Genomic DNA, 22895 nt, shown 5'->3' with positions numbered 1-22895 from the left:
TATAAAACACAGAAGCAACTCTTCATGGCTAGCAAATCACTTCAGATCTAGTAGTGCCATGATTTTATATATTCTTGAGACAGGGGCTCAGAATAAATAAATACCATTGATCCTACTTGAGAAGTTATCCAGTGATATGCAAGGCCTTGTGTACAAGCCTCAATCACACACACACACACACACACACACACGCACACACACACACACACACACACACGCCTATCCTATCCTCCAGGTATTATGACTTGTACCAAGAATGTCAGCACTGGGGAGGTCTACCAGAATACCATGGTGGTCTCAAATTTACTACACAGCTGTGGATAGCTTTGAACTTCTGACCTTCCTGGCTCTACCTCGTGAGTGTTGGGATTATAGATGTGTGCCACCATGTCCGGATCAGATAATGCTTGGCTGGGACCCAGGGCTTTTTGCATACAAGGTGAGCACCCTAGAAAACTGACTCACACTTCAGTTGCTAAAAGCACCCTTACGTGGGGGCGAGTAGCTGAAAGTCATCTCTGTAAGTTTTGTGCAGGTTGAGAATTTCCATGTAGGGCAGATCTTTCTGGACAGAGGGGATCCAAGAAAAGCGTTTCATGCCGAACACTGAGTCTCAGTTTTCTTTCAGGCCTCAAGCGTTTATCTGAAGCCAGTGCTTCACGTTCCCCCATCTTCGGCCATCCTCCCCTGGTCATCATAAAGGCAAGCTTAGAGTAGCAGACTGCAGTGCTCCTCTCATGGGTCTAATCACAGACCTCCCCAGTGCTGACATTCTTGGTACAAGTCATAATACCTGGAGGATAGGATAGGCGTGTGTGTGTGTGTGTGTGTGTGTGTGTGTGTGTGTGTGTGTGTGTGTGATTGAGGCTTGTACACAAGGCCTTGCATATCACTGGATAACTTCTCAAGTAGGATCAATGGATTTATTTATTTATTTTTTTACCAGTGAGACAATTACCACAGTGTGATAAATAAAACATAGCCCCTCTAGATATATTAAAGCTGATAAGAAGGAAAGTGGGGTAATAGAGATTATTTCCTGGAAGAACTATTTGAAGAAACACAAAGTATAAGTGAGGTATTGAATCCCGGGGTGGGGGGCATGCTCTTAATAACAGGAGCAGGATTTTTATCTCCTCCACACATCCTGGGCCTCACATATGTTAACCCCAATCTCTCTGTGATCACAGCATCTCTTGGGCTCCTGGGCACCAATTGGATTCTTTTATTGTTGATCTCATCTGGACAGAGCCACTCCTCATTTCCAGGTTCCTTCCTACATCAAGATGGCTTTTTTTTTTTAGATTTATTTATTTATTTTATGCATGTGACTATACTGTCACTGTCTTCAGACACACCAGAAGAGGGCATCAGATCCCATTACAGATGGTTGTGAGCCACCATGTGGTCGCTGGGATTTGAACTCAGGACCTCTGGAAGAGCAGTCAGTGCTCTTAACCGCTGAGCCATCTCTCCAGCCCCTCAGGATGGTTTCTTATATCTGTGCCCACTGAGCAGGCTCAGGCACTGCACCTCTCATTCTGTCCAGAGACTTTGCTGCCTTGAAGATCCCAGAGTCAGGTGACGTTCATGAGCTCCCAGTCCCAGAAATGGACCCAGGTGCCATCTATTGATTTCATCCTTTCAGACCTAAGCAGTCATCTGGAAATTAAGAGTGTTATTTTATTCTAATTATATTTAACAATAACTTAATAATCCCAACTATTATTTATATCATTATTATGTAGAGGGCTTTTATTATTTTGCTCTTAACCATTGTTGTAATCTGCCTCCCTTCACTGTACCTCTCTACATTCAGGCTCAGTTAAGAGTTAATGTCTCATTTCGACCGCACCTGCAGCTTTGCCCTGATTCCAGCCCTGGCCTTGGCTTCCTAGGCCTCGTGACATCATGTGTAGCCGGGTTCATCCATTTTCTGTCTTCTGGATTAACTTATTTTTAGTAGCATCTTTCCCATTCTCAGAAGCCTTCCAGTTCGTGTGAGCGATCACAGGACAGCCTTAATAGGAATCCTTTTGTTAGCTGACTTCTGCCAGGGTCTCAGCTTTGTCTTCTGCTGGATGCTTTCTGTGTCTCCTCCTCAGCCTGGAACAAGATGACCTCACCACGACAGGAAGTCCTGTCCTACTCTCTCTGCTTCTTTTTCTTTGGAATTGGGGAACTTTTCTCAGAAGCATTCGGCAGATATCTCCTGTCCAACTGGAAAGGACCAAGCCACACACCCCACTTGGAGTGAATTACAGAATGACCGTGGTGGGCTTTGGTTAATCACTTTCAGTAGAAAAGAGGTTGGGGAATGGGTTAAAAACAGTGACTCCTGAGTCAGTGCCTGAGTGGAATTTCTTCTGTGAACTATTTACGTCACTAGATATCAGGATCCTCAGACCAGAGACTGCTTCTTTCTTTAGTTTTCCTGTGGAAGGAAGCAAGGTGGTGTCAATGTCCAACATGGGCCTTGGAGATGACAGAAATAGATTGGATTCCCAGTTTTATTTGCTGTTTATTCAGAATCTACCCAGGATCCTGTATTTCAGATCTCTCCCTTCAGATTTCTCAGCTGTCAAATGAAGTGAAGTGGTGACCCTTGACACCAGTCGGATGGGCAAACTATCTGTTTATGTCCTGACCACATCATTTATGTCTCTTTTATGCTAAGATTTCTAAACAGGGTTATTGCTGCATTTGCATGAGTATATGCATATATGTAGGAGGTGCTCCTGGGAATACTCATAGGATAACAAAGGAAAACATCCCCTCAAAAATGCCCTTTCCTGTCATTACCTTCTGAAATGTATGAGATTTTTGTTGATTATTTGATCCTTATGTCATAAAAAGCTTTTATTCCAAGATAATGTTTCTAAAATGTGCTTAGTGGGTCACCATAGTTCCTGAAGATTATGTGTGGACAAAGTTTCCTTGGTCATATCATTTGGGGAAATTTAGCTTCTTTTAATTTCCCCTTTGGATGCTCATCCTGAAATTAACATATTAAAGACTTAAGAGAAGTCCCATCTAGAGAAATCGATTCCAATTATCTAACTCAGATTTCTCCAGACTTATTTCAACTCTAGGTCTTTCCCTAATAGCACTTTGTACGATTTCTTGGAAAAACCCTTTGAGAAATTATGTTAGCATTCTTGACTCTCAAGGTAATTCTTCCTGAATGGGCGGTCTTTACCACTAGGGGGCAGCATTGAAACGTATACTGTGAACAAATTTCCATTCTAAACCAAAATTCACTGACTAAAATTACACCCAAATAAGCACTTTCATAGCCTACTTTTAAGAGGCCGTTTCACATATTTGAACTGGGGTTGAACTGACTAATCTCTGTATCCCCTACCCACTCTGGGACCCTCGGTAAACTTCCAGGAGGATAATAAGATATTCCTTCTGTCCTTGATATTCTTCTGTCCTTGTTATTCTTATCTGTGTGCTATTCAGGATTAAACGGCAGAGCAAGGATGAGCTGTGAGCTTGTGCACCTAGGCATCTGATTGCTGACACAGGGCACATTTTCCTGTGAGTGAACACTTTTCGGCCTCAGAAGAGTTGTTTCCAGGTAAAAGGGAAGTAGGTATCTGTCTTGTATAGTGAAAGGGTGTCTACTGAGAATCAGTCCTTATGATGAAGAGATAATCACCTTACTGCAGTGAATACAATCATAGAACAGACTTGACTTTATGGTTGGGGCACCTGCTGTTCTATCCAGCAGGGTTTTTGTTCACTGTTGAATAGGACCCCATTAGGTAATGCTGCTGCTCCAGACACAAGCTATTGGGGGGCAGCCAGCTCAGACCTGCAGGTTGCGTGCACACTGGCTCAGTTTGCTAGGGATGGGTCAGCAGTGAGGCAGTCTATCCCGTGTCCTTAGAGATCCCCAGAGAAGCTGCCAGCCTGGGCTCTGCCCAGTTCTCTTTCTGTGTACCTTTCTTTCTAGTTCAAATCTTATCGGACTCATTTTCCTTTACAGTTAGGACCCAGCTTACACTGAGTTTGTTATTCTTAAGATGAACGTGGATGAAAACACGGGCAAAATCTGTACCAAGTTTTCTGGAACTTGAAAAAAAATCTAGTTGCCATATTAATGGGACACACCTTTAACTCAAGGACTCGGGGGGCTGGAGAGCAGGACTGGGAGTTTGAGACCAGCTTCAGTTGTAGAGCAAGAGTAATCAAACCCACTGTGTTAGGATCGCCATTCACCAACATATCCAACACATTCGCCTCCCACTAGCGCAACATTGCCGCTGTGCACTTTTATAGTGAGCCATTGTGAAACTCTGGGGGCACTTCTCTTTACTTTTATTCCGAAAGAAAGTGCTGAATGTGTGCATGTGTGTGTGTGTGTGTGTGTGTGTGTGTGTGTGTGTGTGTGTGCGTGTGTGTGTGCATGATCCTATTCATATTCCCTAAGATAATTGAGCATAAGGAAATCATGCAGGTGTGAGCTCTTATAGATAGCCTGTAAAACTATTTTTTTTTAACTTTTGCTTTATGTGTGTGGATATTTTGCCTGCATGCATGTCTGTTGCCCCATATGCGTGCAGTGCATAAAGGCCAGAGGAGGAGAGAGTTGGATCCCCTGGAACTGGAATGACAGATAGTAGTTTGCTGCCCTGTGACTGTTAGGAATAGAGACCAGGTCCTCTGGTGGCCAGCACTCTTATACCTCTTGGGCCTTCTCTGTAGCCCTCACATATATTTTCTAACCCTTTTCTACTTCTTTAAGTCCAAGCCTTCTCCCTTTCTTTGATGGATCTGCTCAATAACCATAGCTTCTGCTGCTGTTGTCTGGTACCCCACAAAACCTCTGTATTTGAGGAGGCCCCTGGGCTGGCTGGCTACAGGCTTTCAGAGCCTGCTGGGGTAGCTGAATGTGGTGAGGTGATGCTGATGCAGGCTTGGGTCCCTGCTTGCATCCTGCTTCTGAGGCCTACTACCTCTGAGATTCTGAACACATACGCTGGCCTTTCTGAAGTAAAGAAAGGTGAAAGCTCTCTTTTCACCAGGGAGAGGAGATGGAGAAACCCCCCGCCCCCAGCCCTCAGTCCTTGGGTCCTTAACCTCTGATCCATCACCAGCCTCATGTTGAACTAAATTTAAAAGCGACAGACCCATTAACAGACTCGCTGGACCTTCTCATTATTAGCATCCTATTTTCTGGAGTTGGAGAAAAGAATACACTTGTTTTCTGTCTGTTCCTTCACACACACACACACACACACACACACACACACACACACACACACACACCCCACTATGAGGTGAGTCCATTTGGTCAACCTACTTAACATTCTTTGTCTCCTCCCACTCGAACACAGGCAGAGTCCTCGACAAAAATACAAAAAAAGGTTCTCATTGCCAATTGGGCGATGAACTATCTCTCTACATAGCTCACATACATTTTTCTGGTTTTCATGGGTTAAATTTTGAATTAAGAGTTTCTTTCAGTGATCATGTCAGTGTGGGTCAAATGCATGTGTGTCACTTAGAGTCTGATGAGATTTCCCTATGGCTCAATTCCATAGAACAATTTTTATACAATTAAACTCAAGCCATTCAAAATAGCATGGCTAATGATATTGAAGTTAATTTATACTGTAATTGATGGGTGGCTATTATTAGGGGATGTAACGGGAACCTGTTCACAGTAGTTGTGGGAAAGTGGAGACATTTGGGGTGTGTTTCACATTATGCCTGATCAGGTGAAACCTTTTTTTTCCTAGCAATCTCAAGCGATCCATATTCCAAGCCACAGGTGAGGTGAAGACTCTGTACTAAAGACATGTAATTTTTTAAAATTTTGAGCAAGGGACTTTCTTGGGACAGGGCCTCACAGGTTGCCCTCATCCTTGATCTGCTGATAAGTCTTGTAATCTTGATAGTGGCTGTGGCTTGGCGCGTGCCTCTCTACCTCAGGAAGTGAACAGTCTCAGCCTGGTGACGGGGAAGCATAATGGTTCCCATTTTCTCCCACAGTAACTGTCACCAGTTTCACTCACGATTGTCCTGGTATTCCTTACTCCTTTGCTGTAAATGTTTTAATTTAATGCAGCTGTCACCTGTGTGCAGATTTGCTTACTCATGCGGAAGGGTGTGGAAGTCAGTGCCTTCCCCGATTCGAGTCTCACCGAGCCTTGCTATTTCTGGTAGACCAGATGACCAGTGAGCCCCTGAGATATCTGTCTCTGCCCTCCCACCCCGTTCCCCACAGTGCTAGGACTACAGGTATATTTGGTCACACTGGGCTTTTATGTAGATGGCAGGGACCTGCTTCCCTGTCTTCCGTGCTTGGACAGCAAGCTTCTTACTGAGCCATCTTCCCTTTAGATGTCACCTTTTGTTGTTCTTGATCAGTTTTAAGATTCCCTTGCAGAACTGATGGAGTTTTTGTGTCACAGCTTAGGGCAAGTTGAGAGGGGCTCAGTCACTACCCTGTCTCCAGGCGAAGAGTAGACGTCCTCCACATAGAAGGCATTTGGGTCATATAGTGAAGGAGAAAGCTCCTTTTTCATCAGGGAGTGGAGACGGAACAGATCTCTCCCCAGTAGTTGGGCATTTTGCAAAGGTAGTTCTCTGATCTGGGAGTCCCTGCCTCATGACCAGTGTAAATTGTTTGTGAACCATTGAGTTTTGCCCCTGACCTGCCTTCCCCATTAAAGAACACATTAGGACTGGAGAGATGGCTCACAGGTTAAGAGCACTGGCTGCTCTTCCAAAGGTCATGAGTTCAATTCCCAGCAACTACATGGTGGCTCACAACCATCTGTAATGGGATCTGGTGCCCTCTTCTGGTGTGTCAAGGACAGTGCAGTCATATACATAAAAGAAATCATTTTTTTAAAGAACACATTAAAAAGGAAAACTTTATGTTATTTCTACTATAAACTATAAACTACTGCCTTGTCATTGAAGACCAAAGACTGGGCTAAAACTGATTTTTGCAAGACCAAGGCAATCTTTTGTCTTCAACTAGAAGGTAGCAAGGTAGATAGAGCGAGTGTGACAGAGCACAGAGTGTAGACCTGTCAGAGGACATTTTCTGCTTGGCATTGTTTATCTGTGAAATGAGGACCAAAAGGAAACTATTTGCAGAGTTCTGAGGAGCAATTGAGATGCCCTGTGGAAAACTCGGGACAGCAGGAGATGCTGGAAAATGGGAGCTATTATGAGTTATGAATTTAAACACCAGGCATCGCAAATGGGAATTAAATAGTGTTATTAAGCTAAATGCAATTAATTTCTACTTTGTCATTAAATTCAAATTAATTTAACCCCTAGGAGATTTAGTATTAGACGACTGGGTCCTTCATCATTTTTGATATAAATAGTTTTTATTTCTTCAAGATGTCCTCAAGCTAGACTGCAACAAATATGTTTGCCTAATTGTAAATAGGTTCTGGGGGTAAGAGTCTCCAATCCCAGGTTCTCAGAAGGGTGAGGCAGGAGGATCACTGAACCTGGGAGTTCATGGCTGACCCAAGTCAGCACAGTTTAACTGATGTCTCAAAAAAAAAACAAAAACAAAAAGAAAAAAAAAACTAATCCAAAGCAAATACGTAGGTGCAAAGCAGATATATAAGTCCTGAATTTATTCTTTTGCTGTCCGAGTTTGCTATAGGGTTGAAAGCATGAATTTATCAGTTGCTATTTGATCTTGGACTTAAAAGTAAAAGCTAGCTTTTCTAATGAAGTCGATATTAATAATAATTAAATGATAAAAGTGAAATTTTTTATTTGGTGTGTATTAGGTAAGCAATAGGATTTAAATGTATTAGCCGTGAGCTGCTGTTTTCTGATGACAGATGAAGCCATTTGTTTTAAGTGTGAAATTCAGGCCATCTGGGTAGGGAACAAATTTTACTTAATTCATTTACAGTGGGACCCAGGTTATGCTGAGCTACTTTCTAAGAGAGTTTTTCTTGACAGGGTTTTGCTATGTACCTCTCATTGGTCTCTGTTAATCCTCCTGCATCAGCTTCCCAAATACTGGGATACTGGGGTTGTAAACACATGGCATCACAACTAGCTTAAAGCAATGATTTTTTTTTTTTTGGTTCTTTTTTTTGTCGGAGCTGGGGACCGAACCCAGGGCCTTGCGCTTCCTAGGCAAGCGCTCTAACCACTGAGCTAAATCCCCAACCCCTGCAATGATTTTTTTAAATGGAAATTATTCTTATTTTACTGTGAGATGGTTAGTTATCGACCGAACCTCGAATAGACCTGAAAGTGTGCTGGGGGTCGTAAGATACTTTGATTAGGGAGAAGAGAAAAGGACACAGATTAGTTTCTTTTATTAGGAAAGAGAAACCCAACTGAAAAGAAGAAAATGAGGGAAGAGAAGGGGAGAGGAGGGGAGGGAGGATAGAGAGAGGGAAGGAAAGAGAAACAAAGGGGAGGAGAGAGGAGATGCTTCAAAAAGAGAAGAGAACTGTGGCAAGAACAGGTTTTATTTGGAAACCTCCTTGTCACTCACTGTACAGGATTTCAGTTGGGTTCCCATGCAAAACCTCGAAGAAAGGAAAACCAGGCAAATAGCTATGCCATTTGGCCAGCAGGTGGCACTGTAAGGTGTCCCCCCCCCCACAGGACCGACCTTCCTGCAAACGAGATTTTCATCTCCTTCCAAGTAAGCCCAAGTTCACGACTTAAAATATTTTCACAATATTTTCCCTCTCCTTTCTTTTCCTTGTTTATTAAGAGAAAGACCATATAAAAGGGCAGGGGCCCCTGAGGTTGCCAAAGAAGTTTGTCATGCATTTCTGTTTATTATCGCTATGACAGCTATTTGAAGGGTCACATTTCCATAGTGATTACAGATTATCTTCTGGCCAGGCGACATTACACAGCCAGAGAGGAAGGAACTTGGCACCATTCTTACAGTTTTCCCCCTGCTCTGGGTAGTGAGTAGTCTCTGTGGCCAAATATCTCCCCGATGCTAAGTAATCTCTCAGACTCGGGCGGCACCCTGTGGCGGAGGTAGTGGGCCTCTTTGGCCTTTTCGAACAGCTCTAGGAAGGTTGGTTTTGCGCGCTCTTCTTTGACGCTTCCTGCATAGTCCACGGAGCTGGGGGGATTTTGTACCCCAGCATCGCCCTGTGGCTTTCGATTGGCATTTTCGGATCTGATCTCATCAGCCGATGCTGATCCTCTCTCGCTGTCTGAGCTGGACATGCAGCTGGCTTCTGCCTTGTCGGTGGAAACCTCTTGGTCATGACATGGGACAGAGACGTCCTTGCTGAGCTCCGTGTCCTTGAGTGGATTTGCAGCCTCTCCCTTCCGGGCTTGTGAGTTCCCTTCCTTGCAGCGTCTGGTTCTCTCGTCTTGAGATGGAAGGCGCTCTTGGCTTCTCGGGGCATCTTTGAGGGCAGGGTCATGTGAAGAGGGCACCCGAATCTTATTTCTAACTTCTTGGGTAATATTGGTTTTCAGTACTCTGGGAGTTGGGGGGTGGAGATGAAAAGGCAGAATAAATGTCTTTGAAAAATTAAGAGGCTCCTCCTTAGATCTTTCTGGTTATTAGACTGTGGTTCCCGTCAGTAAAGTGGACGGGAAGGGGCAGAGGGGGAGGACGGAAGTCTATTTATCTAGGAAGGAGCAGAAAGGACCTTCTCAGACGGAAGGGGATGTTAGAGAGATGGGCTGGGAAGAGGGATTCAGTGTGATACCCAAGCGCGTCATCATATTCTTACCTAATTTTAGGCTCCAGGACTGTGTGCCTCCGTCCTGTTTGTGGCGAGAATGTGGTGACATCTTCCGATCTCTTCTGAATTTCACGCCCCACATAAGAAGAGAAACTTTTCTTGATGATATCTGCTAAGAAACAACCAACAAACAGTAGACTGGAGGGATGGCTCCTCTGTCGAGAGCGTTCCATGCTCTATCACGAGGAGCAAGAGTCCGGATCCCAGCATCCACATCCACCGCTCACAGACATCTCTAACTCCAGCTCCAAGGGACCCGATGCTCTCTTTTGGCCTCTGTCAGTATTCACAGGCACACGCGCTCATACACTCAATCAGATGACCATATAGACATAGGTGTACATAAATAAAATAAACCTTAAAATAGGTTAATGTGGAATTATGTAAAATTTCATTTTGGGGGGGTCCTGGTCCTTAGTACTTGAGATTATGACGTTGCTTGCTCTTTGTAGAGATGATCAATTTAAAACGAAGTCATGGTAGGTTCTGACCCATTGTGATGGGGTCCTTATGACAACAGCAATTTGAGCAGACACGCATATGAAGGGACCTGTCATCTACACATCAAAGAGAAAGCCTTCTCCTGCCTCACATCACAGGGAACCAACCCCACTCACACACCCATGCTGACGTCTGTGTTTCTGAGGTGGACGCAATGAAGGTGCCTGGGTTGAGGTGGGTGGCTTAGGTACTTTGCTGTGCAGCCCTAGAAAACGAGTGTAATAGGAGAGGAAAAATGGAAGCTGGGTCTGGGCTTTCAGAGCCGGTACATGAGGATGCCGGGTTCCCTTCTCATGTTGCAATACTCGGACACAGTGGACGGAAACAGCAAGGTTCCACAGGCCGGACTGTTTGCCTAGAACATGTCAGGAGGATTTAGACACCAAGATCAGATGTTGCAACTGCCTCAGGCCTGGTGGGCTTTGTTCTAATGTTTCACTTGGCAGACACAAGTGTTTAAAAAAGAAAGTAACCGGGTGTGAGCATTTTGTCTGTTTACCACAGTTGCGTGCCTGCCTGCCTTCTACCCAGGGCAAGGGCTTGCAGCTGTCAGAGGCCAGGAGTCAGTGAACTTTCCATTTCTCCAGGTGATGTTCTGGGTTCTAAAGTCACAGCTGAAGAGAACACACCGACCCTCTTAGTTTTCAAGGCATTTAAGACTGAATCATTCGGAATGGAAAAATCTCGCATTGGTTTGTGTTTTAATGGGAATCACTTAAGGTTACAGTGGATAAGGCTGGGGGCGTTGTTTAGTGGCAGACTGCTTGCTTGCTAAACATGCAGAAGGCCCTGGATTCAAACCTAAGCACTACGCCAACTGCCTCCCTACTAAACCCAAACCAGAAATCCCAGTCAAGAATATCAACCAAACACACATCAAACCACCGTCACCAAACAAAAACCAGGCCACAGCCCTCCCGAGAAGCACCCAACTGTGGTTAGAATGTATTGGGCAGCAGGAATAAGGGCTCCCAACCATTCAAGGGGCATGAATGTCACATAAAACTCTTGGGGTTACCTCTTTGAGTCCTTTGCTTTATTGTCTCTTTGGGGCTACATTGAGGTATTTTTTATGTTTTGACCCACTTTCAATAAAGTAAAGGGATTTGCTAGTTCTCCGCCCACTCATTTACAGCTGAGTCAGCAGAGTCAATAGGTTCAGAAAAGAACATCTTTCCTCTGTGGCCTCAGCCTTCTCAGCTGTCTTCACCAACGGCATGGCATTGTACCTTCCCGATTATCTCCGTACATTGGATGGACTACCTTGAACTGGGCAATATGCTCTGTTTTCCTTTATGCTTGGACATCTTACGTCACGGAACCCTGACCATTCTACTTTCCCAATCTCTTGAAAGACCGGTCTCCCTGTTCTCTCCTGTCAATGTTCTAGTGTAAGCCTGTTACATAAAGCCCTGCCTTTGGAATTCTATCAGGTCTGCTCTGGCTGTGTCCCAAGCTTTATTTTTTCTTAGGCACTGTAGTCAGAATCGTGTCTCTAAACCGTGAACGCCGAACGCTCTGCACCTGGTCCCTGTAAGGCGGGCTCCGCCCTTGAGGGGCGCTGGCTGGATCAACTTGCCTGGTTAGCATGGGCTCTGAAAGCACGAGCACTTGAGCCATAGGGAACTGTTTGTGGCAAGCCGTACTCTTTCTATCCCTTTGCACATACTCTTCCTTTCTTTCCGAGGATGGTTGGTTGGTACCCTGCTACGCGCGCAGCACTCACTCGGCGACTTCCCCTTTCCTGCATCACCTGTGCTCCTAGGGTTCTGGTCACACAACCCTTCTTTGGGGGTGGGGGAGATGCTCATCAGAGCCTTTCTGTAGGGACCGGATGCTTCCCATTCTCCCTCCTTCCTGTGGAAGTAACTCCATTTTAGCCTTGAGAATTTTTTTTTTTTGAGATTTACAAAAGCACAGGTTATTTCTTTTTATATCAATCTTATAAACACTCAGCTACCCGACGACGTAAATAAGCATCTCAGGCTTAGAGTGACCCATAGCCAGGGGTGAGGGCCCATATTTGTAATCCCAGAGTTGAGGAGACTTGTAGGTGGATGTCAATATGCAGGTGAGGGCTGGCACCAGTTAGGTCAAGGCCATGATTGGACAGTAAAAATTTAAGGCAGGGACAGAGTTTCTGTAAGGCAGGAGAGACGGAGAAGGAAGGAGAATCAAGATGGGAATGGAGAAAGATGAACCAGATCCTGGTGGTCTTGAATTGCCAAGGTAGTTAGGATGAATTTCTGTAGACAAATTTACCTTATCTAGGTGGGCGGTTTATATCCTTATTAATTGGTTGTAAGTTTATTGTGTGGATGTATTGTGGATTGAGAATTTAACATATAAATCTGATTGTTGGGTTACAGTTTATTGAGTCTTGATTTTAATGGGCTGTTGGGAGTTTCTACCATAACTATTAGGGGGCAGATGTTGGAAATGTAAACAGAGTCCACAGTAAGAGAGCTGCGAGATAGGCAGTCTCCGTAGGAAACTGTCGTGGCAATGACCCATCTGGCTCAGAGAGTACTTCGGGCAGCGTGGAGCCTCTGAGATAGATTAGCGTTAGTCCCAGTGGCTGGCTGGAACGAGAACTAGTGGGAACCAGACTGCAAGAGTACAAGAGGGAATCGGTTCTGCCCCCTTTTCTCGTTTTAACGCAACAAAGACTGAAGCAGGGAGTACCTGACCTTGAAGCCAATCTGGGTTCTGTAGTGAGACTCAATTTCAAAACCAAACCAAACCAGACAACCAACCAATCCTTGAGCAAAGCAAGTGAACCTAAAGAACTCATCTGAACATCAGTGAAAAGAACGTTGAATTTCAATCCTAAGCCTACATTATTCCTACAGACTCATCCTACTCTCCAAGATGAGGGCAGGCAATGTGCCCACGAAGCAACCCACTAGTGGGCAGACAGTTGCTCTTTGGGATAGCAGTCCCACAGAATAAATCATTGACGGCTCTTGCTGGATACTGTGTTTTGAGACCCCCCAGAGGACACACAGTTTTTCCTTCTCTGTTCTTGACATGACCCTCGAGGGATACAGAACTGGGAGACCTTGACCTCTCATGTCCCTTGCTCCAGGCCCTTTCCACACGCCTGGGACCGAGACATCCTCTCTACACAGCAGAGGCAGCTGCAGCCCTCGGGCACATGGGTGCCTGCTCCCAGCTGAGAGAGAATTTCTTTCTGAGAATTAACTTGAGAACCAACCAGCTGGTTTCTAAGCCTTGTTCTTACTCCAAGTTGGCTCCAACCCTTGTTGTAGACAGGGAAACGGAAAACAGAGTTTAGTTCAGACAGGGTCCTGGTTCAAGTTCAAGGAAGCGAGAGACCATTACGTAATTAGGAATAGTTGAGAATTAGAGTTTCCAGGCCGGCGTTTGGACACTACGTTTGGTTTGTGTGCCTGTGATTGAAATTGTGTAGACATGGAGGGTCCTGCACTTGGACACGTCAGCTGGCTTTCCTCCTGAACAGGCCACACCCTATCCAGAAGAGGATCCCGAGTTCTCGAACCTGGCTTATGTCTGGAATGTCCTGAAAAAGTGTAATTCTGAAGTAATGTCGAAACCCAATTATTGAACAGAAAAGAAAGAGGAGTGCTGGTTTCTACAAACCACACGACAGAAATGTCCCCGACAGGGCAGCGGGAGTGGTTTCATTCTGAAATAGCTCTGCATTTCTGATCTGAGTAGATTAAAGTTGTCAAGTCCTAACCAAATGCCTTGGGCTTACGTTTGTGCCAGATCCTCACTGAAAGCTCAGATAATTTCACCAGATGGTCATGGTCAGGACTATTCCTCATCAGAGGAAACTGAGGTCAACATCCCAGAGAAAGGCGTTCTGGTTTTCTTTTTTACTTTCCTTTCGCAAAATGGGCGAGGGCAGTGCCTTATACTTTAGTAGTCAGATAAGTGGCCAACCGATCCTACAGAGAGAGATGGCTTGGATAGAGGGAAGAGATCACGGTGTGAAGAATCAAACAGTTGAAAGCTGGAAGCTTTCTTCAAGGAAAGCCGAAAGCTAGAAAGAAAACAAACTGGAAAGATGACTACCGTGGAAACTAAGGAAAGTCAGCTCAAGGAAACTGGGGACCGGGCGGCAGGGGAAGCAGTGGGGTTTGGGGACAGCATGGAGGACCAGGAGGGTTGAGCCTGCTTAAATCCACAGAGAGATGGAGACGGTTGTCATGCTGGCCACCCAGGACTCTGAAGGACCCTGGCATGAGACAACCCTTCACGTCCCACTGTGGGGCGAGGGCTGCTGCCCTCCCCCACCTCTCCCTGTAAATTGTTCCTTAGGAACGGAAGTGGGGGCCTCATCGCTCCTCAACACGGAGCCTCACCTTGCTGCAGGCGCTGCAGTTCTCTCTGAAGCTGCCTCTGCTCCCTGGCGAGCGACTTCACGTGATAGAGGCAGATGACCTCGAGCCTTTGCAGTCTAAGGCTGAGTCTGGCTTCGGCTTGCCTGGCACCCTTTCTCTCTAAGTCGAACTGCTTATACAGAGGTCCCCTCACCATGTTTCTCTCCATCTTCCTCGCAGGTTGGAGACAGTAAAGGAAGGGTCTTCCGGGTACCACAGACAACCTGAAAGAGCAAGGCCAAGATGGCGGCCTCTGGTCATTGGTCTGCGATTAGTTTGAAATCTAATTTTATTAACTCTTAAAATGCCTAGTCAGATGAAGTCCCCATATCCAAAACCACACTTCTACCTTCTTAATCCCACCCAATAACACTCCCAGGGTGGGACACATCTTTGAGATGTTAAGTTTGAGACCTAAGGTGACTCCCTGACAATACTCACCTTCAGGGCGACTACATAGAATGTGTACAGGGTAGCGGTCAGCACTCATGGTAGTAATTCAGGAAAAGATTACCAAAAAAGAAGACAGACACCCACAACCAAACAGTGGATGCAGCTTGGGGACTCTTATGGAAGAATAGGAGGAAGGATTACAGCCCCCAAGGTGATAGGAACTCCACAGGAAGACTATGAACAGAGTCAACTATTAGGGCTCTCAGAGACTGACGTGCCAACCAAAGAACATAAAGGGGCTGGACCTAGGCCTCTACACACAGGTAACAGATGTGCAGCTTGGTCTTTATGTGGATCACGAACAACTGGAGCAGGGACTATCCCAAGAGTTGTTGCCTGTACATGGAATATGTTCTTCTAGCTGGGCTGCCTTGTCTGGCCTCAGTGGGAGAGGACGCATCTAGCCTCACAGAGACTTGAAGTGTCAGGGTAGGAGGATTGGGGGGGGGGAGTCAGAGAGAAGGGGTGAAGGGAGGAAGGATTGTGGGAGAGGTGAGAGGGACGGATGGGGGTCAGGGGGTACAGAAGAATATAAAGCGAATAAGTAAAAACAAAAAAGAATTGAAATGTCCATAAAGGGTGTGGGGGTGGGAGGGCCAGACACAAGTCAGCTCTAATTTAAGAGCCTATTTCAAGTCAACTTGATTTAGATTCTAAAGTACAGACTAAAGCTTCACGGAAGAACAAGGTGGGTAGCACTTACCTGCAAACCCAGCCTCTCACCAGGAAAAACCTGTTTCTTGGCTACAGCAGGCAAAGTCTGCTTTGCTGAACTTGTTTCCTTCATTAAACTTGTGAGCCTGTGTAAAGCGGGGGAGGAGGGCTTTTGGAGGGGGATGCTAGGAGAAGGCTGATTACACTGGAAAGCTCTGCCCTTTCCTCCTGGGTCCCCTGGTTAGGAATGCCGCCTCCTTGGTACTCCATGGGTACCAATCCCTCTGGAAGAGGCCACATCTCTAAGGTGTTTTGAGAATAAAGGAAGCTTGCCAACTTTCAGCCCTCCCCAGAGAGGCCTGCTGTGCTCTGAGACTGTGTCCATGGGAGCCAAGAATGAAAGCAAAGAGTCCCTCACTGTTTGTAACCAGTCTCTTCCACCTCCCCCTGCTTCTCTTGTACCTCCCCCTTAACCCCTTTTCCCACCCACTTCGCTTCTTGGAAACGAAAAGAAAAGCACCCTGACCTTCCCATTCACGACGGAGCACATTTTGCACAGAAGGACATTTAAGTTGCTTATTCGATGTTATTGTACTCCATGCCGAGTGTTTCCAGTCTACCAGCCTCGCTTGGTGCATTTCGACGTTTATTTAGATTTTCAAAGGATTGGCCATAGCACGAGATGAAGCGATATATTTTTTGAATCAACTTTTGTCTTCATGTTTGGATAGCTGCGGCGAAGAGTAGAGTTGAACCATTGGTTATAGAAGAAGACATTGGACGGGACTCTTACTGTTTCCTTGGGGATCCTTCTGAAAATAAGAGGCAGTAATACCCCACAGTCTAAAGACACTGGGGCCCAGTAATCCCCTCGGAGTTTATGAAAGGCAGCTAAGCAGCCCCTGCTACCCACAGTCACCACCAGGCAAACAAACTATTCTAAAGAGATTACTGGGGAGAGGAGAGAGGGAGGGTGAGTCATTGTTCTCTAAGTAGGAAATGCTGCCTTCCCAGAGCTTCTCCCATGGGCAAGTTCATCTCCCGGATGTAAACAAATAGGGTGTAGGCTCCAAGACAATTACTACAGAAAATGGGGTACCACATAAAGGAAACTGGCATTCCATTCCCCATCTGGAGACCCCGTGAAGTGAAGTACACAGCAACAGAGCTTTGCTCCTCCCATGGCTGACGACATCCTGGCACTTCTCATCTTGACAAAGCGCTGATGGGGAGAAGCTTGCAGAACTAGCCACATGAAGGGCCCTTAGTGTAGCATGTACCATGATCCTCTGGTCCTCTTGAGAGTGCCTTGGAGGCACCGACTCCATACGAGGGAGTGAAAACCATGACGTACCCATGGCATGTCTGTCTGTTGGAGGAGAAATGCTTCAACAGAGACAACACAGAAGCAGGAGCAGGGCCTGAGCAGAATTTGGGTGAAGATGAACTTCCTCCAGAGAACCACACATCTTTTTTTTTTTTTTTATTAACTTGAGTATTTCTTATGTACATTTCAAGTGTTATTCCCTTTCCCGGTTTCCGGGCAAACATCCCCTTCCCCCCTCCCCTTCCTTATGGGTGTTCCCCTCCCCACCCTCCCCCCATTGCCGCCCTCCCCCCAACAGTCTAGTTCACTGGGGGTTCAGTCTTAGCAGGACCCAGGGCTTCCCCTTCCACTGGTGCTCTTACTAGGATATTCATTGCTACCTAGGAGGTCAGAGTCCAGGGTCAGTCCATGTCTTCTTTAGGTAGTGGCTTAGTCCCTGGAAGCTCTGGTTGCTTGGCATTGTTGTACATATGGGGTCTCAAGCCCTTCAAGCTCTTCCAGTTCTTTTCTCTGATTCCTTCAACGGGGGTCCTGTTCTCAGTTCAGTGGTTTGCTGCTGGCATTCGCCTCTGTATTTGCTGTATTCTGGCTGTGTCTCTCAGGATCGATCTACATCCGCTCCTGTCGGTCTGCACTTCTTTGCTTCATCCTTCTTGTCTAATTGGGTGGCTGTATATGTATGGGCCACATGTGGGGCAGGCTCTGAATGGGTGTTCCTTCAGTCTCTGTTTTAATCTTTTCCTCTCTCTTCCCTGCCAAGGGTATTCTTGTTCCCCTTTTAAAGAAGGAGTGAAGCCTTCACATTTTGATCATCCGTCTTGAGTTTCATTTGTTCTAGGCATCTAGGGTAATTCAAGCATTTGGGCTAATAGCCACTTATCAATGAGTGCATACCATGTATGTCTTTCTGTGATTGGGTTAGCTCACTCAGGATGATATTTTCCAGTTCCAACCATTTGCCTCTGAATTTCATAAAAAGTCGTTGTTTTTGATAGCTGAGTAATATTCCATTGTGTAGATGTACCACATTTTCTGTATCCATTCCTCTGTTGAAGGGCATCTGGGTTCTTTCCAGCTTCTGGCTATTATAAATAAGGCTGCGATGAACATAGTGGAGCACGTGTCTTTTTATATGCTGGGGCATCTTTTGGGTATATGCCCAAGAGAGGTATAGCTGGATCCTCAGGCAGTTCAATGTCCAATTTTCTGAGGAACCTCCAGACTGATTTCCAGAATGGTTGTACCAGTCTGCAACCCCACCAACAATGGAGGAGTGTTCTCTTTCTCCGCATCCTCGCCAGCATTTGCTGTCACCTGAGTTTTTGATCTTAGCCATTCTCACTGGTGTGAGGTGAAATCTCAGGGTTGTTTTGATTTGCATTTCCCTGATGACTAAAGATGTTGAACATTTCTTTAGGTGTTTCTCAGCCATTCTTGCATTCTCAGCTGTGAATTCTTTGTTTAGCTCTGAACCCCATTTTTTAATAGGGTTATTTGTCTCCCCTGCGTCTAACTTTTTTTGAGTTCTTTGTATATTTTGGATATAAGGCCTCTATCTGTTGTAGGATTGGTAAAGATCTTTCCCAATCTGTTGGTTGCCGTTTGTCCTAACCACAGTGTCCTTTGCCTTACAGAAGCTTTGCAGTTTTATGAGATCCCATTTGTCGATTCTTGATCTTAGAGCATAAGCCATTGGTGTTTTGTTCAGGAAATTTTTCCAGTGCCCATGTGTTCCAGATGCTTCCTAGTTTTTCTTCTATTAGTTTGAGGTGTCTGGTTTGATGTGGAGGTCCTTGATCCACTTGGACTTAAGCTTTGTACAGGGTGATAAGCATGGATCGATCTGCATTCTTCTACATGTTGACCTCCAGTTGAACCAGCACCATTTGCTGAAAATGCTATCTTTTTTCCATTGGATGGTTTTGGCTCCTTTGTCAAAAATCAAGTGACCATAGGTGTGTGGGTTCATTTCTGGGTCTTCAATTCTATTCCATTGGTCTATCTGTCTGTCTCTGTACCAATACCATGCAGTTTTATCACTATTGCTCTGTAATACTGCTTGAGTTCAGGGGATAGCGATTCCCCTGAAGTCCTTTTTTGTTGAGGGATAGTTTTAGCTATCCTGGGTTTTTTGTTATTCCAGATGAATTTGCAAATTGTTCTGTCTAACTCTTTGAAGAATTGATTGGTATTTTGATGGGGATTGCATTGAATCTGTAGATCGCTTTTGGTAGAATGGCCATTTTTTACTATATTAATCCTGCCAATCCATGAGCATGGGAGATCTTTCCATCTTCTGAGGTCTTCTTCAATTTCTTTCTTCAGAGTCTTGAAGTTCTTATTGTACAAATCTTTTACTTGCTTGGTTAAAGTCACACTGAGGTACTTTATATTATTTGGGTCTATTATGAAGGGTGTCGTTTCCCTAATTTCTTTCTCGGCTTGTTTCTCTTTTGTGTAGAGGAAGGCTACTGATTTATTTGAGTTAATTTTATACCCAGCCACTTTGCTGAAGTTGTTTATCAGCTTTAGTAGTTCTCTGGTGGAACTTTTGGGATCACTTAAATATACTATCATATCATCTGCAAATAGTGATATTTTGACTTCTTCTTTTCCGATCTGTATCCCCTTGACCTCCTTTTGTTGTCTGATTGCTCTCGCTAGAACTTCAAGAACTATATTGAATAAGTAGGGAGAGAGTGGGCAGCCTTGTCTAGTCCCTGATTTTAGTGGGATTGCTTCAAGTTTCTCTCCATTTAGTTTAATGTTAGCCACTGGTTTGCTGTATATGGCTTTTACTATGTTTAGGTATGGGCCTTGGATTCCTATTCTTTCCAGAACTTTTATCATGAAGGGGTGTTGAATTTTGTCAAATGCTTTCTCAGCATCTAATGAAATGATCATGTGGTTTTGTTCTTTCAGTTTGTTTATATAATGGATCACGTTGATGGTTTTCCAGATATTAAACCATCCCTGCATGCCTGGGATGAAGCCTACTTGATCATGGTGGATGATTGTTTTGATGTGCTCTTGGATTTGGTTTGCCAGAATTTTATTGAGTATTTTTGCGTTGATATTCATAAGGGAAATTGGTCTGAAGTTCTCTTTCTTTGTTGGGTCTTTGTGTGGTTTAGGTATAAGAGTAATTGTGGCTTCATAGAAGGAGTTCGGTAGTGCTCCATCTGTTTAAATTTTGTGGAATAGTTTGGATAATATTGTATGAGGGGTCTTCTATGAAGGTCTGATAGAATTCTGCACTAAACCCGTCTGGACCTGGGCTCTTTTTGGTTGGGAGACCTTTAATGACTGCTTCTATTTCCTTAGGAGTTATGGGGTTGTTTAACTGGTTTATCTGTTCCTGATTTAACTTCGTACCTGGTATCTGTCTGAAATTGTCCATTTCCTGCAGATTTTCAAGTTTTGTTGAATATAGGCTTTTGTAGTAGGATCTGATGATTTTTTGAATTTCCTCTGATTCTGTAGTTATGTCTCCCTTTCATTTTCTGATTTTGTTAATTTGGACACACTCTCTGTGTCCTCTCGTTAGTCTGGCTAAGGGTTTATCTATCTTGTTGATTTTCTCAAAGAACCAACTTTTGGTTCTGTTGATTCTTTCTATGGTCCTTTTTGTTTCTACTTGGTTGATTTCAGCTCTGAGTTTGATTATTTCCTGCCTTCTACTCCTCCTGGGTGTATTTGCTTCTTTTTGTTCTAGAGCTTTTAGGTGTGCTGTCAAGCTGCTGACATATGCTCTTTCCTGTTTCTTTCTGCAGGCACTCAGCGCTATGAGTTTTCCTCTTAGCACAGCTTTCATTGTGTCCCATAAGTTTGGGTATGTTTGTACCTTCATTTTCATTAAATTCTAAAAGTTTTTAATTTCTTTCTTTATTTCTTCCTTGACCAGGTTATCATTGAGTAGAGCATTGTTCAATTTCCACGTATATGTGGGCATTCTTCCCTTATTGTTATTGAAGACCAGCTTTAGGCCGTGGTGGTCCGATAGCACACATGGGATTATTTCTATCTTTCTGTACCTGTTGAGGCCCGTTTTTTGACCAATTATATGGTCAATTTTGGAGAAAGTACCATGAGGAGCTGAGAAGAAGGTATATCCTTTTGCATTAGGGTAGAACGTTCTATAAATATCCGTTAAGTCCATTTGGCTCATGACTTCTCTTAGTCTGTCTACGTCTCTGTTTAATTTCTGTTTCCATGATCTGTCCATTGATGAGAGTGGGGTGTTGAAGTCTCCTACTATTATTGTGTGAGGTGCAATGTGTGTTTTGAGCTTTAGTAAGGTTTCTTTTACGTATGTAGGTGCCCTTGTATTTGGGGCATAGATATTTAGGATTGAGAGTTCATCTTGGTGGATTTTTCCTTTGATAAATATAACGTGTCCTTCCTTATCTTTTTTGATGACTTTTAGTTGAAAATTGATTTTATTTGATATTAGAATGGCTACTCCAGCTTGCTTCTTCCGACCATTTGCTTGGAAAGTTGTTTTCCAGCCTTTCACTCTGAGGTAGTGTCTGTCTTTGTCTCTGAGGTGTGTTTCCTGTAGGCAGCAGAATGCAGGGTCCTTGTTGCGTATCCAGTTTGTTAATCTATGTCTTTTTATTGGGGAGTTGAGGCCATTGATGTTGAGAGATATTAAGGAATAGTGATTATTGCTTCCTGTTATATTCATATTTGGATGTGAGGTTATGTTTGTGTGCTTTTCTTCTCTTTGTTTTGTTGCCAAGACGATTAGTTTCTTGCCTCTTCTAGGGTATAGCTTGCCTCCTTATGTTGGGCTTTACCATTTATTATCCTTTGTAGTGCTGGATTTGTAGAAAGATATTGTGTAAATTTGGTTTTGTCATGGAATATCTTGGTTTCTCCATCTATGTTAATTGAGAGTTTTGCAGGATACAGTAGCCTGGGCTGGCATTTGTGAGAACCACACATCTTAAAGCAGAGGTGGCCAGGAGCACACAGAACAGAAGAGGGGCAGAGGAAGAGTTGTGAAGCCCAAGCAATCAAATGCAGCAGGAACGCCAGAAACAAGCCTTGCACTTGTATTCCGATTCTTCTCCTATTTCCATAGACTGGCTAGGATCAGAAAGACAGAGGAACGGGGGCATCAAAAAGAGCATCTTGGGGCTGGGGAGGGGGCTCAGTCATGTGTTTACCACACAAGCATGAGGACACGAGTTTGAACCTCCAGTACCATTTGAAAAGGCTAGGCATGGTGGTGCATGGCTCTAACTTCACTGCAGGAAGAGGAAGGACCAGACAGACCCAAAGCTCAGTGGCCATCTTGCCTCGCTGAATAAATGTAGTCTAGGTTGTATGAGAGAGTCTGCCCCAAACAATAAGGTACAAAGTTGCTGAAGAAGCCACCTCATGCCATCTCTGGCCACTACATACATGTAGGTGAACATATATGCCCCCATACACACATGCACACATGCATGAGCCCATTCCCACTCTACCCCACCAATGGGAGAAGAAGGATGACAGGCCATCACTCTCCACCCTCTTCCCCACATACCTAGACTACAGGGAGGGAAGGTCTGACCTGCAGATGAGACTGGATCTTTCAAGCAGGCTGAGGCTTCTTATAGACAGCAACATGGGCTCAATCCCTGGGACTCACATGATGGAAGGAGAAAACTGACTCCCACAAATTGTCCTCTGACCTACACACACACACACACACACACACAGACACACACACACACACACACAGACACACAGACACACACACATACACTGTGGCATCGGTGCATGCACAAATGCTAATAAACAATAAACAAATAAAATGAAAACACCCAAAACATATAGTTAAAGGGTTGTAGCTTAGTGATCCAGCGCCTCCCT

At 44.7% G+C, this 22895-nt stretch overlaps 1 protein-coding gene across 1 annotated transcript; it reads right to left on the bottom strand.

Annotated features, from left to right (window-relative positions):
* Positions 1 to 8777: 8777 nt before the first annotated feature.
* Positions 8778 to 16087, bottom strand: Ccdc190 (coiled-coil domain containing 190). The gene is made up of 4 exons (XM_032915047.1): positions 15756 to 16087; positions 14582 to 14823; positions 9717 to 9837; positions 8778 to 9460 (listed from the first exon to the last, which is right to left on the bottom strand). Exons 2-4 carry the CDS (start codon positions 14766 to 14768, stop codon positions 8902 to 8904), a joined length of 867 nt encoding a protein of 288 aa, XP_032770938.1. The 5' UTR covers positions 14769 to 14823; positions 15756 to 16087; the 3' UTR covers positions 8778 to 8901.
* Between the last annotated feature and the right edge of the window lie 6808 nt (positions 16088 to 22895).

This window comes from Rattus rattus, chromosome 10 (genome assembly GCF_011064425.1).
Source record: "Rattus rattus isolate New Zealand chromosome 10, Rrattus_CSIRO_v1, whole genome shotgun sequence".
Classification (NCBI taxonomy): domain Eukaryota; kingdom Metazoa; phylum Chordata; class Mammalia; order Rodentia; family Muridae; genus Rattus; species Rattus rattus.
This window is presented reverse-complemented; position numbering and strand designations above follow the sequence as displayed.